Source organism: Gymnoscopelus braueri (genome assembly GCF_963280865.1).
Source record: "Gymnoscopelus braueri genome assembly, chromosome: 11".
NCBI lineage: Eukaryota > Metazoa > Chordata > Actinopteri > Myctophiformes > Myctophidae > Gymnoscopelus > Gymnoscopelus braueri.
This window is the reverse complement of record NC_137613.1, coordinates 9,186,113-9,202,146: the sequence shown is the minus strand read 5'-3', so window position 1 is coordinate 9,202,146 and position 16,034 is coordinate 9,186,113. Positions and strand designations below refer to the sequence as shown.

General features: G+C 41.3%; 1 protein-coding gene across 1 annotated transcript in view; it reads right to left on the bottom strand.

Annotated features, from left to right (window-relative positions):
• Positions 1–15,194, bottom strand: part of kat2b (K(lysine) acetyltransferase 2B) — a 19,213-nt gene extending 4,019 nt beyond the window's left edge. Inside the window, exons 1-11 of the mRNA XM_080441489.1 lie at positions 14,823–15,194; positions 11,142–11,268; positions 8,891–9,036; positions 7,783–7,869; positions 7,064–7,248; positions 6,305–6,496; positions 6,092–6,198; positions 4,722–4,847; positions 2,775–2,908; positions 2,125–2,333; positions 1,175–1,301 (exon numbers count right to left, since the gene is read on the bottom strand). Coding sequence (XP_080297615.1) covers positions 1,175–1,301; positions 2,125–2,333; positions 2,775–2,908; positions 4,722–4,847; positions 6,092–6,198; positions 6,305–6,496; positions 7,064–7,248; positions 7,783–7,869; positions 8,891–9,036; positions 11,142–11,268; positions 14,823–15,008 — 1,626 coding nt within the window. The 5' untranslated portion in view covers positions 15,009–15,194. The remainder of the gene's footprint in view (positions 1–1,174; positions 1,302–2,124; positions 2,334–2,774; positions 2,909–4,721; positions 4,848–6,091; positions 6,199–6,304; positions 6,497–7,063; positions 7,249–7,782; positions 7,870–8,890; positions 9,037–11,141; positions 11,269–14,822) is intronic.
• Between the last annotated feature and the right edge of the window lie 840 nt (positions 15,195–16,034).

The window sequence follows — 16,034 nt, the reverse complement described above, 5'->3', positions numbered from 1 at the left end:
AAATATTTTAGTACTTTTACTTTTGGTACTTTAAGTACATTTTGATGCCAATACTTTTGTACTTTTACTCAAGTACATTTTGAAATCTGGACTTTTACTTGTAACGGAGTATTTTTATATTGCAGTATTGGTACTTTTACTTAAGTAAAGAATTTGAGTACTTTTTCCACCACTGCTGATACGTGTGACATCAAGGCCACTTATTTTCATCTGACGGTGAGATGTTTCACCAGGATAACTTAACACATGCAGAGAGGAACATTCCCTCCCAGTTCCACGCCCCACAGAACAGCCGCCTCGGGCCAACCTGTAAGAGTTGTTAAGTGGCAGCAAGTAAGATGACCTCCCCCGCCCCCCCCGGCTTCCCTCCCGTGAACACGGCCAGTAGAGGCTCTGTACATTACTGTAGTTCCCTTTTACCGGAGTGTAGAAATCCCGGTTTCCTGTTCCGGGTCTGTTTCTCATGGCTTCATTTGATTGGCTCAGCAGCAGATTTGAACCGGAAACACACCACACTTTCATAATGTGTGTGTGTCCCCCCCCCCCCCCCCGGCCAAGCCGAATGCACCGGAGGATTCGAACCCCTAGTCTCCACAACAGTGGTGAGCAGGAACTTAAAGGAGAATTCCGGACAAATTAAGTGTTATCTTTGATGTCTCGTTACTCACCTAGCGACGTGAAAAGTGGCGTTCTTTTTTTCCATATATTCCCCTGTCGTCATTTTTTAAACCCCCTCCGTTGTCATAATGGGAGCGCGTGGGTAAGGGAAATTCGTCTATTATAACCGACGCAAAGTTGTTTTTTTCTCTACTAGTATTGATAGTAGAGTCTCATGATAGTCAAACATGCGTTGAAACTATCTGCGAGGCTGCCGTCAATGGCGAACGATTTAACACTGGTTGCTTGTTTCCAGATTCTGGCAACACGAGTTGCCAGGTTCTGGAAGAAACAAGCAACCAGTGTTAAATCGTTCGCCATTGACGGGGAATATATGGAAAAAAAGAACGCCACTTTTCACGTCGCTAGGTGAGTAACGAGACATCAAAGATAACACTTAATTTGTCCGGAATTCTCCTTTAAGCTCCTGCCCCCAAGCCGACAAGCGCCCCATCAGCTCTCAGACAAGTTGAAGAACATGGTGAAAAACTAGGAAAAACTAGGAAGTTCCTCCCACCTTGACCTGTTCGTTGGAGGTGACGGCGCAGAAGACGATCTCCGTGAAGCCCTGTGACGGGAACATCCGGAAGCAGATCCCTCCGATGACGCGGCCGTCTTTGATCAGCGACAGAGTCTTGTGCTTCCTGTGAAGGAGAAGTTGGAATAATGTGTTCCTCTGAAAATGGTCGCTCCACTGTTCACAGTCAGTGGGTTGTTTACAACAGTGGTTCTCAAACTTTTTCATGTCAAGGACCCCCAAAAATGATATGTATTTGGCCACGGACCCCCATCTCAAAAAAAATTGTTCCAGGGACCACCAGAAGCAAAGATTTGAGTTAAAAATGTATAAATATATATTCAAAGATTTGCACACATTTTCAAGTTTAAAAAAAAATACGAGATCTACAAGCTCATAGCGCAAATAGCCGATCTACAAGATCTACAAGGTCATGATACGTCGCGATGCGACGCATTGTGAGCTTGTACATCTGCTATTTTCAAAAGATTTTTATATTTGAAAACTTGTGAAATGGGACCTTCTGCATAATGAGTACTTTCTACTTTTGGTATTCTAAGTACATTTTGATACCAATAACTTTTGTACTTTTACTCAATAAAATTTTGAATTCTGGACTTTTAATTGTAATGAGAGTATTTCTACAATGCAGTATTGATACTTTCACTTAACCCATTAAGACCGGGAACGCATCTGTGTCATTTTAGATTTCTTTGGCTATTCAAAAATAGCAGATATACAAGCTCATAGCGCGGCACAGAGTGCCGCGCTATGAGCTTGTATATCTGCTATTTTTGAAAAATCGTGAAAATGATTTTTTTTATATTTTTTCCCGGAAAACTGTTAGGATTTAGAAAATGTTTAAGAATCGACTCAGGTCTTAATGGGTTAGGTAAAACATTTGAGTACTTGTTCCACCACTGGCAGCAGCCTGTGGTACTAATACTCACGGATCAAACACCAGCCGGGTGATGTACTCCTTGGGCATGCGGGGCAGCTGGTGTGAGAAGACGTTCTGGAGGCCCACCAGCCACATGAGGATGCGCTTGTTGGGCTTCTGGTTGAGGGAGTTCCCGATGACGTGGAACTCGATCACCCCTCGCCGCTCCTCCAAGCGGGCGGCCTCGTCACGCGCAGAGTGAGCCGATAGCAGGCTGGTCTGGAGAGGAGCGGGCTTTTTCGTTAATTAATGCCCAATTTTATACTTTATTGACGTATTTTCAATTGTCAGCACTTTAACTTCTACTCCACTAACATCTCAGAGGCAAATATTTCACTTTTACTCCACTACAATTATTCGAAAACTTTAGTTACTAGTTACTTTGTAGATTTGGATTACTATTACAAAACATACTTTAACCACTTCAGCCCTATATATATATTTCGGCCATTTGAAAATAGCCGATCTACAAGCTCACAATGCGTTGTGCCTTTTACATAGTGGAGTAAAAGGTACAATATTTGCCTCTGAGATGGAGTGGAGCAGAAGTAAAAGTTACTGAAAATTGGACATACTCCAGTAAAGTAAAAAAAAAAATACCTTAAGTAGGGTACTTGAGTAAATGTACTTAGTTACTTTACACCACTGGTGGCTGTGTACCTCTGGAATGGCAGCAGGGTCGGCGATGGTGGCCATGACCTCGTTGATGAGGTCCAAGGGGATGTCTCCCACCACCCTGGGTTTCTTGTTCTCCTCCTGGGAGACAGGCTCTGACAGCTTCCGCTTCTCCCCAACTACACCATACACACACACACACACACACACACACACACACACACACACACACACACACACACACACACACACACACACACACACACACATGTTTGTATTACACTTTAGGACAGCCATGTTATGAATGCCATTTAAAAAAATAATTGCCATTTTTAACCGTAAGCCTAAAGCCGAAAAACAGCAGATCTACAAGCTCACAACGCGTCGCGCTGCGACGCGTTGTGAGCTTATAGATCGGCTGTTTTTCGGTGCATGACACTGGCGCGCAACTAAGTATTATAAATCATGTTTAACTCTAATTCCGATCCCTAAACCTAACCTCTAAATGTCTAATCCTAACCTGAATGTTTTTCTAATTGTAAACGTATTTCTAAAAATTGTTTTTTTTAACTATAAAACAACCATTTGCATTGTGAGGACCAGGAAAACGGTCCTCACAATGTATATTTCTTCAAATTCTACTATACGTGGTCCTCGCAAGTATAGTAATACAAATACAAACACAACACACACACACACACACACACACACACACACACACACACACACACACACACACACACACCATAGACAGTAAAAAAGGATGGACAAAGTTACGCCCATAGACTCGACAGACCGTAAATGAAGTCTATCGTTCAACGATTTCAAATCCAACAATCTTTCTATATCTGGAGCACGGAAATGAATGCTATTGGTTGGGACCAGAGTGGGGGTGGGGAATTAATGCTATTGGTTGTGTGTGGCTTGTCAATCAAATCATCACAAGGTAGCCACGCCCCTCCTACAGCATAACCCTACTTTATCATAATTTTTTTTATGTTCAGGCGCCGGAAGTGTCGCCAAAGCGCGGCTTACGGTAAAGCGCATTGAAGAACAACGGGTTGCATAGTGTTCTCTCACTGTAAACATCAGATCTCTCCAGAACAAAAAAGGGAAACAAAGCTATTAAAATACACGATTATAAGCAAGTACTTAAAGTTGTACAATGCAAAATCACAAATAACGATTTTTAGCAACCTCTGCTGGTCACTACCGTCACTGCATACAATTTCCGTAGTCCTCGATTACCCAGAATTCCATTCGTTTTCACCGGAAGCCGGAAGCGTTTCAAAAAGCGATCTTTTAATTGTTTTATACTATCTACGGATCGTTTCTCTTAGCCAGTGGAGCATTAGTTACCATGAGCTGTGCTTTCTTTTTCTGTTCATTTTCGATCTTCCAATCCTACATTCTCTTAAAATCAGCGTGAGGTTCCATTTTGTTATTAGCGCGGTAGTTCCTGGCCAAACAGGAAACCGTTGCGTTAGTTCCTGGCCAAACAGGAAACCAGTGCATTTCCGCCTCCGTTTTCCGGCCAGATGACGTCATTTCCCCGGGAAAGTCCCCCCCTTCACCGTTCAATAGTAAATATATAAATAAAAGGCTTCCGGGGGTGAAATTCATGGAGTGGGTGTTGTGAAACTTTTGCCACTCACAAAAGATATACAATTTAACTTTAGTTTTGTTGAAAACGTTACCTAGTATGCCTTTAATTAAGTACAGTACTCAAGTACATTTACTCCGTTACGTGTCCGCCACTGCATGTTTCCAAACATGAGGAGGATAGTGGCAAAGAGAAAATCTGGTCAATTCTTAGAACTTTTAAGGTGAGCCATGTTTGGGAGCAATGTTCCAGCAAAGCATGGCTGACAGAGAGTCGGGGGAACTTTCCTATAATGACTTTATAAATAAATAAAAACAAATGCTGATCCCTCTCCTAGGCCAGATTTCTGATTGAAATTATGAATTATATTGCACAAGGCTGAGTCCTACCTGGGCTTGGTTCCAGTACAGAGGCTGTCTTCCTGGCAGGACTGACACTGCCACAGCTGGACGGGTCCACCGACACAGGACTGGTGCTGTAGTATAGCGGCCTGGCCACCGGGGGTGCACTGATCACTACAGTTCAAAGCAAACACAGGTGGACACAGAGTGTCAAGACAAATGACACCTTTTATGTTCATCATATTTGTACACGCTCGTTTCTTGTGATCCGGTTGGCCGTGTCTTGTAAGCGTGCGTGACTTTGTGTATTTTACATTTGGATCAAATTTCCTAAAATACATTTTTGTGTTTCCTTGAGTTGGAAAAGGATAAGGATAAGGATAATTCCTTTTAACAGGACGTTCATGAAAGTCCTTGCGGGCTTGTTTCCAATGAGGGCCTGTGAGCAATTAGGGGTTAAGAGTCTTGCTCAGGGACAAATTTCATTTCATCGACACATATGCTGGCGTGGCCTGGAATCGTACCTGGGGCAACCAGGGCCTCTGGCTCCCTAGGCAGGCTCACTAACCACTCAACGTAGCCGTAGGCCTATTAGGCAGTAAACAGCAACAGAAAAGCATCTGTCAAATAAACAAAAGTCATGTAATGACTTGCCCAATAGTAATACACTTTAGAGTTGTATTTTTTTTTGCATTCCTATGCTTTCGGATTTAGCTTTGTTCTAAGTTTGGGGTTAACAAATGTATCCAATTTCAGGCCAGCCAATCTCTCAATTTTGCCTTTCAAAGAATAATAAAAAAATAGCTGATTTATGAGCTGGTGATGCCACGCGTAATTCAGTGCCAGATCAATCTGCCCAGTAGGGGTGTAACCATACATTTTAACAGCGATACGATACGCATCACGATACATGGTTGACGATACGATACATGGACGATATTGGTTCATTCATGGCGATACGATACAATTCAATGATTTAAAATTGATACTGTAACTAATTAGCAAAAAAAACAAAATCTCTGTGAAACGTGAGGAGAGTGCAGTTTTTTTGAAGGAAAAATGTATCATTATGGATATAATTAAGTAAACACAGTGATTCTCTGGCAAATACATGGACATTGTATGTCGCACCTTGACATGAACACAGAGATTACACACATTTATCTATAGACCAAGTGTAGCGATATTAAACGCCTCTTTCTCTATTTTCTTCTTAAAATTGCTAAATACAACGCACAAGTAGTACTTCGTATCGATCAAATCGATTATTTGCATTGCAGATAATTTTTAAGCTGTGGCAAATTCGTCTGGTTTCCAGGCTAATTTTGTTTTGCCAACAATTAATTTGACGGTTGGAGGGGACCACAGCTCAGTGCATGGTGGGTCTGTCACCTGTGTGTATGGGGGGGATCTGTCACCTGTGTGTATGGGGGGGATCTGTCCCCCTGTGGATCCAGCTGAGAAGTCCTGGCTCCAGATGGGTGAACTGTGGCTGTACACCTCCTCCTCCAGCATGGACAGGAACCTGACACACAAACATCAACCGTTAAGTTAGCTGCACAAGAGGCTCTATAACAACTTGCACGCAGGTGTGTAAAATATTCTTATGTACGAGTTTGTTTTTTTCGTACTTGGGGAAGTGTGTGAGAATGAGCGTGCGTTTCTCAGGAGGTAGCTTGTCCTTTTCCTGCCGGGCCTGCTCCAGCAGCTGTTTCCTCATCACCGTGAACACGGAGCGCAGCAGCGTGCGGCCGAAGATCTGCGTGGTGTCGTACCGCGGCAGACTGTCACAGAACTGAGGCACGTTGCAGTAGCACAGCCACCTAGGAAGCAAAGAATCAAAGAAATAAAAAAATTCTAGTCAAATCACACAAGTTTACAGGTGTTAATGAAAAGGGGGTGACATTGGTTTCTGTGTAAGCTCCACCATTCGTTGTTTTCAGGACAGTCAAAAAAGTGAGAGCAGGGAGAAAACAGAAAACATGTCAAAGGAACACATACCATAAAAGGAAATAAGGTGCAAAAAAAGTGTGCTGCACTATGATCTTGTAGATCTGCTATTTTTTAAAAATCATGAAAATGTGTGCAAATCTTTGAATATATATATATATATATATATTTTTTTTAAAGCTAACATTTGTAACAAATGTCTTAATTTTTCTGAAGGACGCCCCCTCCCCCAGGGTTCAAGGTTTTTCAAAAATAGCAGATCTACAAGCTCATAGCGTGGCACCGAGTGCCACGCTATGAGCTTGTAGATCTGCTATTTTTGAATAGCCCAAAGTATAAAAATAATGGTTATAGCTCAAATCTAAAATGACACACATCCGTTCCCGGATTAAATGGGTTAAATTCCCTTAGAAATGCTCTAGGGGGCGGTGTTGCTATACCTGGTGTAGTTGATCTTGTACCCCGCAGCGTCATCGCCGGCGGGCGCCCGCTGGCGTCTTTGGGACGGCGTCTCCAGCTGCCAGTAGTTGATCTGGTTGAGGAACATCTTGGCCAGCTCCACGATGGTCTGGCGTTCCTTAGACGGCAGGTGGCTGAACTTGTACTGGACAAAGTTGTTCACCCCCTGTTTGGTCATGAAACCGTTAAGAAATGAACGGTAATGAACTGAAAGGTGAATGCACTGAAAGGTGAATCCCCCCTTACTGTGTCACGGTGAGGGGGATTACGCTTTGCTGTTATTACAACAACAACAACAAAAAACATAAAAAGCTGAAATATGGAGACTTTTATGCAGTTGTCTAAAATGATGTGAATTATGTGTGTGGATATGTGTGTATTTCAATGGTGGAAAAAGTACTCAAATGTTTTACTTCAATACTCAATACTGCAATATAGAAGTACTCCGGGTAAAAAAGTAAAAGTACAAAAGTATCGGTATCAAAATATACTTAAAATTACCAAAAGTAGAAGGTACTCATTATGCAGAATGTCCCATTTCACAAGTTTTCAAATCATCTTTTGAAAATAGCCGATCTACAAGCTCGCAATGCGTTGTATCGCGACGCATTGTGAGCTTGTAGATCGGCTATTTTCAAATTGCCAAAATGCATAGGGCTGAAGTGGGTAATGTATGTTATATAATAATAATACAAATTACCTGTTCTATGCTGGGTTTCTCAAAGGGAGGACTCTCCTGTGCTTCTAAAGTGGGTTTACCCATCTGTAGGATCGACTTTCTCAGCAGCTGACGGACAAATAGAAGAAGAGAAGCAATCAGGTGAGCAGCAATCACATAACCAACGCATTCCAAAAGTAGTGGGGCTCTTTTCTTTCTCCAACTATTGACTAGGTACCCAAAACTGGGTTGTGAGATGTTCTCTGAATGGTTGTTTGGCATAATTCACCACAGAAGAGACACTGGACTTTATCTGTGCACAAAACGATCCAAAATACAGAACGGGGAAACAAGCAACATAACAGATGGCTTTGTTCCAACAAAAAAAAAGATTTCAGGCAAGCCAGCAACAACTTGTTAGGTCTGAGCGAACTCACTCCCCACACTGTTAGTAAATCAGGACTATAAATGGACTATAACATTATGTTGCCTGGGGAGTTCCTTGTTGAGAGTAATGTTAATCAATTAACTGTGTTGATTTTCTCGTTGTCTTATTATCCATTAAGACCGGGAACGCATCTGTGTCATTTTCAGATTTCTTTGGCTATTAAAAAAATAGCAGATATATAAGCTCATGACCTTGTAGATCTGCAATTTTTTGGGGAAAAAATCGTGAAAATGTGTGCAAATGAAATATATTCTGCAAATGTCTTCTAAATCCATTTTTTTTAAAAAACTGTTTCCATAATATCAGTGGTTCTCATCTCACAATTATATGTATTATATATAAATATCTGCTATTTTTGAATAGCCCAAATAAATCTTAAAATAACACACAGATGCATTCCCGGTCTTAATGGGTTAAATAAATAAGGGTATGGATAGGTGATAAACTAATTATCGCCATACATTCATCGTTGCCCTGCTAATCCAAACTCAGACAGGTCTGATATGCCTTTGGTAAAGCTTTGGGGGGGCGACAAACTGAATTCCCGGGTGATAATTTATACAACAACCACACTGTGCATTTTGTTCATACGATCATATTTAAGCAAGAAGGAAGCGTTTTTGTGCGGCAGAGCTCTTACTTCGAAGAGTGAGAAATAGACTTGTTTAGTGTCTGCGTCTTCCTCTTTGTGGACACACTTACTTTGAAGAGCGAGAAATAGACTTGCTTAGTGTCTGCGTCCTCCTCCTTGTGGACACACGTGTAGAGGTATTCCACGTCCAGGACGATCCCTAGAAGTCTGTTCATCTCCTCCTCCGACACGTTCTCCAGGTGGGTCACGTGGTCACCTGGCCAGAAGGAGGGAGGATGGAAAGGGACGGGGGGGAGACATCAAATAAATAAGGCATCTGACTATGATGTTTCACCATCATTACATGTTACGATTGATTGTCACACAAATAATTGCGATTGATGACAGGAAAGCATCAGTCATTTTAGATTTGAACCACTTTAACCATTATCTTATACTTTGGCTATTCAAAAATAGCAGATATACAAGCTCATAGCGCGGCTATCTGCTATTTTTTGAAGAAAATAAAATCACGAAAATTAAAGCGAACATTTGTAACTCAAATCTTTGCTTCTGGGGATTCTACAAATGTTTTTTTAAAACACTTATGTTGCTATAATATCAGTGGTTCTCAAACCTTTTCATGTCAAGGACCCCCAAAATTATATGTATTTGGCCGCGGACCCTCATCAAAAAATATGTTGTTCCAGGGACCCCCCAGAAGCAAACATTTGTGTTAAAAATGTTCGCTTTAAAAACATTAATAAAAGATTTTTCAAAAATAGCAGATCTAGAAGCTCATAGCCGCGCTATGAGCTTGTAGATCTGCTATTTTTGAATAGCCAAAGTATAAAATAAATGGTTAAAGTGGTTACACAGATGCGCTCCCGGTTTTAATAGGTTAAAGAAAAGTGATATTCCATGGTAACACTGCTAATATTATGAGTGTGACTCTACAGGCCTGAACACAGAGTTCTGAGTGATAGTGATTTCAACATTTCAGTGTTGTGTGAATACAGAGTGCTTTGCAGTGAAGGAATAGCCAGATATCTTTAGCCCAGTGGGATCACGTTGTCAGAGAACAGAATGCTTCGGGTCAGGCTGGCCCTTTCTTGGCTCAAATCTGGGTACATGAGACACAGGGCAGTGGAAGAGAACTAAGGCAGTGGGCTGTCACCATTACATTACATTCAGTGGTGTGTTCTAGGTTTTTTCGGAGGGTATACGATGCGATACGATGCGCGTGGTCGTACGCTCTCGCGTTTTCAATGGATGAAATGGTTATTAGACTGTATACGCTTTTCCCCAAAATAATCTGGACTGTATACTGTATACTGTATAGTGGCATTGTACTACATTTCTGAAAATAACTAATTCCTGAGACATTTGCGTTAGTGAAGTTATCCCTAAACCTAGCTCTAATATAAATAAGTATATGAAAATATTGCTATAGCCTCGCAATGGTTAAAGATTTTTGGTTTATTGAAAGCATGACTGTGTTAAAAAGAAAATGTTATTGTGTTCTGGCTTTTAACATTTGTTTTAGTTTTACATACAGCGTTTTTTTGGCATGTCAGGCTCTATCTTACACTATCATCTCCTACCGTCATCTCCTCTTCCTTGTAGTCTACCTAATCCCTCTCTCCCATGTGGTGGAAAAAGTACTCACATGTTTTACTTAAGTAAAAGTATCAATACTACAATGTAGAAATACTCTGTCACAAGTAAAAGTCCGGAATTCAAAATTTGCTTGAGTAAAAGTACAATGTACTTAAAGTACCAAAAGTAGAAAGTACTCATCGTGTAGAATGTCCCATTTCACAAGTTCAAAATGTATAAAAAAATCTTTTGAAAATAGCAGACCTACAAGCTCACAATGCGTCGCGATGCGACGCATTGTGAGCTTGTAGATCGGCTATTTTCAAATGGCCGAAATACATATAGGGCTGAAGTGGTTAATGTATGTTTTGTGATAATAATCTAAATCTGCAAAGTAACTAGTAACTAAAGCTGTCAAATAATTGTAGTGGCGTAAAAGCACAATATTTGCCACTGAGATGTAGTGGAGCAGAAGTAAAAGTACTGAAAATTGGAAATACTCCAGTAAAGTAAAAATGCCTCAAAATTGTGCTGAAGTACAGTACTTAAGTAAATGTATTCAGTTACTTTCCACCACTGATTGTCACACAAATAATTGATGATTGAATTGTTTTTTTTTTGGCATTTCAGGATCTATTTGACACTATATCATCCTTTACCGTCATCTCCTCTTCCTTTTCCCCACCTAATCCCTCTCCTGATTCCCTCTGCTGTCTTATTATTCATCCCATGCTCAGCCCCATCTCCCCCAGAGCTCTCAGACGGAGATGGATGACAACATACCCAGGGTGTGAGAGCAGCTTCGACAGGGCTCCTGCAGGTTGACCGCGTTGGACTGCTGGTCGGTTCGCGGGGGAGTCGGAGGGGGGTTCTGGCTCTTCCAGCCATTGCACTTGCAGGCTCCTTCAGCCTGTCCAGAGAGAAGAGTTTAAAATCACGTTAAACGTATCGTATAGAAAATAAGAAATAATTACATATCTATTAACCACATGAACCCTATAGCGTTCATGTTTTCTTGGGGGCGAACATTCTGGGAAAATAGCTTCCACAACACAGGCTTCCTAGCCCCCTCCCCCTCCCCCTCCCCCTCCCCTACTTTCTCTGTAAATACAGAATATATTTTTCTGCTACTGGAGCTTTTACCCTTATGCGATGTAATGCACGTTACTTTTGTATGTCTTACTGATGAACTGAGTACAATGGACCACAATGCGTTTATCTTTTTAGCGTTACTTTTGACGATCTTGTTAATAAAGTATTCAATCAATCAATCAATCAATCAATGAATCAGAACTGTTCTGTGGCTGTATGGATCCTGGGGTCCTGGCACCCTTAGGCAAGATCACCAACCCGCCCCCCCTATCAAAAGAAAATGAAAATTTCCCGTCATCTGGGAAACTGACACTTTAACTTTATTATAATCACAATACAAAAAAGCAGGTGTGCAATGCTTTTTAGCGGTTAGAAAATAGGAAACGTGACACTTACGGATTGCAGCTTTAACATAATACATGACTGAGAAATCCCCTAGCCTATTGGCTTCGTATAAGAAATTGAATAGCTACAGATTGTAACGTATTAAACATCTTTCAGTTATCTGTGGTTAAAGAAATGCAGGCAACTGCCTAGTTTGCCTAGAAACCCCCTGGTCATGTGAGCCTACAAAAAAAAGCCTGGGTACCGAGGCTATGTGTTTACAAATGTTCCAAAAACTTAGTGAGGCCTCTAAATATTGGTTCTCAACATGGGGTTGTTGTTGTTGTTGTCCGGGGAGCCCTACAGTTCTGTAACTCTGAGAGGGTGAAAATGGAACCAAATTATAGGTCCATTTGGTATCCCTGAAATGGACGCCCCAGGAAAAATCTGGCGGTATTCACCTGGTATTCCTAAACGTAACCTCAGTAAACCTATGCCTAAACCTAACCTTATTCCTAACCGTAACCTCAGTAAAACTATGCCTAAACCTAACCTTATTCCTAACCGTAACCTCAGTAAAACTATGCCTAAACCTAACCTTATTCCTAACCTTAACCTCAGTAAAACTATGCCTAAACCTAACCTTATTCCTAACCTTAACCTCAGTAAAACTATGCCTAAACCTAACCTTATTCCTAACCGTAACCTCAGTAAAACTATGCCTAAACCTAACCTTATTCCTGACCTTAACCTCAGTAAAACTATGCCTAAACCTAACCTTATTCCTAACCGTAACCTCCGTAAAACTATGCCTAAACCTAACCTTATTCCTAACCGTAACCTCAGTAAAACTATGCCTAAACCTAACCTTATTCCTAACCTTAACCTCAAAAAAACTATGCCAAAACCTAACCTTATTCCTAACCTTAACCTCAAAAAAACTATGCCTAAACCTAACCTTATTCCTAAACTTGACCTGAGTAAAACTATGCACTTATTTCTAACCTTAACCTCAGTAAAGCTATGCCTAAACCTAAGCTTATTCCTAAACTTGACCCGAGTAAAACTCTGCACTTATTTCTAACCTTAACCTCAGTAAAACTATGCCTAAACCTAACCTTATTCCTAACCTCACTAAAACAAATACAAGAATACAAGAACCACTGGTCCGCAAAAAATAAATGGGGGCGAGCGTGTTTGGGGGCGAGCCTTAGGTAACTGTAAAAATGTGAGTATTTTTTCCACCACTGGATAAATGAATGTGTTATTGTTGTTCTATTGAAGCATTAAGGCCCAGTGTGCCTCATACAGATAAATAAATGTGTTATTATTGTTGTTCTATTGAAGCATTAAGGCCCAGTGTGCCTCATATAGATAAATAAATGTGTTATTGTTGTTCTATTGAAGCATTAAGGCCCAGTGTGCCTCATATAGATAAATAAATGTGTTATTGTTGTTCTATTGAAGCATTAAGGCCCAGTGTGCCTCATACAGATAAATAAATGTGTTATTGTTGTTCTATTGAAGCATTAAGGCCCAGTGTGCCTCATACAGATAAATAAATGTGTTATTATTGTTGTTCTATAGAAACATTAAGGCCCAGTGTGCCTCATACAGATAAATAAATGTGTTATTATTGTTGTTCTATAGAAGCATTAAGGCCCAGTGTGCCTCATACAGATAAATAAATGTGTTATTGTTGTTCTATTGAAGCATTAAGGCCCAGTGTGCCTCATACAGATAAATAAATGTGTTGTTATTATTGTTGTTCTATAGAAGCATTAAGGCCCAGTGTGCCTCATATAGATAAATAAATGTGTTATTGTTGTTCTATTGAAGCATTAAGGCCCAGTGTGCCTCATACAGATAAATAAATGTGTTATTGTTGTTCTATTGAAGCATTAAGGCCCAGTGTGCCTCATATAGATAAATAAATGTGTTATTATTGTTGTTCTATTGAAGCATTAAGGCCCAGTGTGCCTCATACAGATAAATAAATGTGTTATTATTGTTGTTCTATAGAAGCATTAAGGCCCAGTGTGCCTCATACAGATAAATAAATGTGTTATTGTTGTTCTATTGAAGCATTAAGGCCCAGTGTGCCTCATACAGATAAATAAATGTGTTATTGTTGTTCTATTGAAGCATTAAGGCCCAGTGTGCCTCATACAGATAAATAAATGTGTTATTGTTGTTCTATTGAAGCATTAAGGCCCAGTGTGCCTCATACAGATAAATAAATGTGTTATTGTTGTTCTATTGAAGCATTAAGGCCCAGTGGGCCTCATAGGGGGGGGGGCGGGGCCAGCGGCCTTGTCACTATCAGCTGGAGGAGGCCCTCCATGCGCCTAGAAACAACAACAAACTCCGCCCCTCCGGCAGCTGTCACCCTGTCAAAACAAAGACACCACCACCGTCCCTCTCTCTCTCTCTCTCTCTCTCTCTCTCTCTCTACCTCTCTCTACCTCTCTCTGCAGAACGACCACCATCCTCCTCATCATAACAACAACAAACCCCAAGAAATGACATTTAATATGTCATTCCTGCAAGTAGGAAAATAATCGGTCATGTGGTTTGTTGCTCTTTTTCTGACAGAGAGGATTGTGACAGAGCGTCAAGCCCTCTGTTTACGTTGCTTCACTGTAACCACCCCCCCCCCCCACACACACACACACACACACACACACACACACACACACACACACAGATACATTGTAGCAACACTGTAATGCATGGGAGCTCCGTCCGGCCCCCAGCGGAAAAAAAATACATGCATATTACAATTAGAAATATCATCAATTTTATGGTATTTATAGACATTTTACAACAAAAAAAAAAAGCTGGCTTGTGTTTTAGCAAAATGCAAAAAAAAAAAAAAAATGAAGTGCGGCAATGGCTTCCTTTGCTGTGCTTTGCCTTTTTCTGCAAAAAAAAAAAAACAGAAAAGTATTGCAACGCAGCAAAGCCATCCGGAAAATACGACACGTTATAAAAGAACAAGTTGAAAATGCTAAATAAATAATCATCGGTTTAGAAGAAGAGCGTTACTTTGCAGGAGGAATACACGCCGAGCTTCTCTAGCTTCTTGGGGCGAGGAGAGCCGCGGAGCTGCGCCTTCCTCAGCGCGATGCCTCCCTCCGTGCCCCCGGCTCCCGGGGCGGCCGGAGCCGAGCCGGAGGCTCCGATGGCCGGGGAACCCTGCTGGATCCCACCGCCGGCGCTCGTCTCGGCCATCCTGGAGGAAACCTTGTCGGGATGATGATGATGATGATGATGGTTGATCCCCCGGCCCGGGGGGGGAAATGATCGTGGTTCTTCTTGGTGTGTCTTGGTTCCTTTTTCTATTCCTCCGCAACCGGAGGATCAGACATGGCGCTCATCCTTTATTTTTTTAATTTCTCTCGCCTGTAGGAACCCTTTTCCTCCGCTAGGGGACTCATACAAAGTGGGATAGGCCCATCATCATCATCATCCACTAGAACTGGGGGGGGGGGGGCGGGGGAGGTCACAAAACGCAAAAAAGTCAAGGTCAAATTAAATCTGAAAGACATCTAAACCACTTAAACCCCATATGGGTAACCGGTGTTCCTCAGGGCTCAATACTAGTGTATTTTCCGTTTTCTGTTATAGTGGGGAAAGAAAATAGTGCCACGTTGTGAGCTTGTCGATCTGATATTTGCCTTGCGTTGCGGGCTTGTCGATCGGCTATTTTCAGCAAAAGCTTTCCCCACAATACCGATGCTGGGGTTTAAGCGGTTAATTGTGTTGCTGCGTGTGGTTGTATGAAGAGCTATATTGTTATACCGAAATGGATGCATTGCCAAATGCCAAATCGACCAAAGGTTGGCTTAAAAATATATTAACAGCATTTAAACTCGTTAAATTAACTGCAATATGATCACAATCAAAAAATTATTGTTTGGGACAAATATATCTTCCGAAACCTTACAGCGGTAAGGATACCAAATGTTTCATCCAATCAATAAAACATCTTAAAAAAAAACTCTGTCTGTCTGTCAGCCTGTCAAAGGTTAAAATAGAGAAAGGGGGATGGTGGTCTCAAGGAGGACAGGTTTGTCCCCCAGCTCTGTCAGATCCGGAGGAGTATGTTTGTTCAACCATCACCTATACTGCCAAGACCAAACATGAGAGAAAAATCAGTGAATGAAGGGGTTTAGAAGAAAGAACACCTTACAGATCCATGGCCTGCTTCTGTTGAGATTCAAATCAAATCTACACATAACCACAGACACACACATA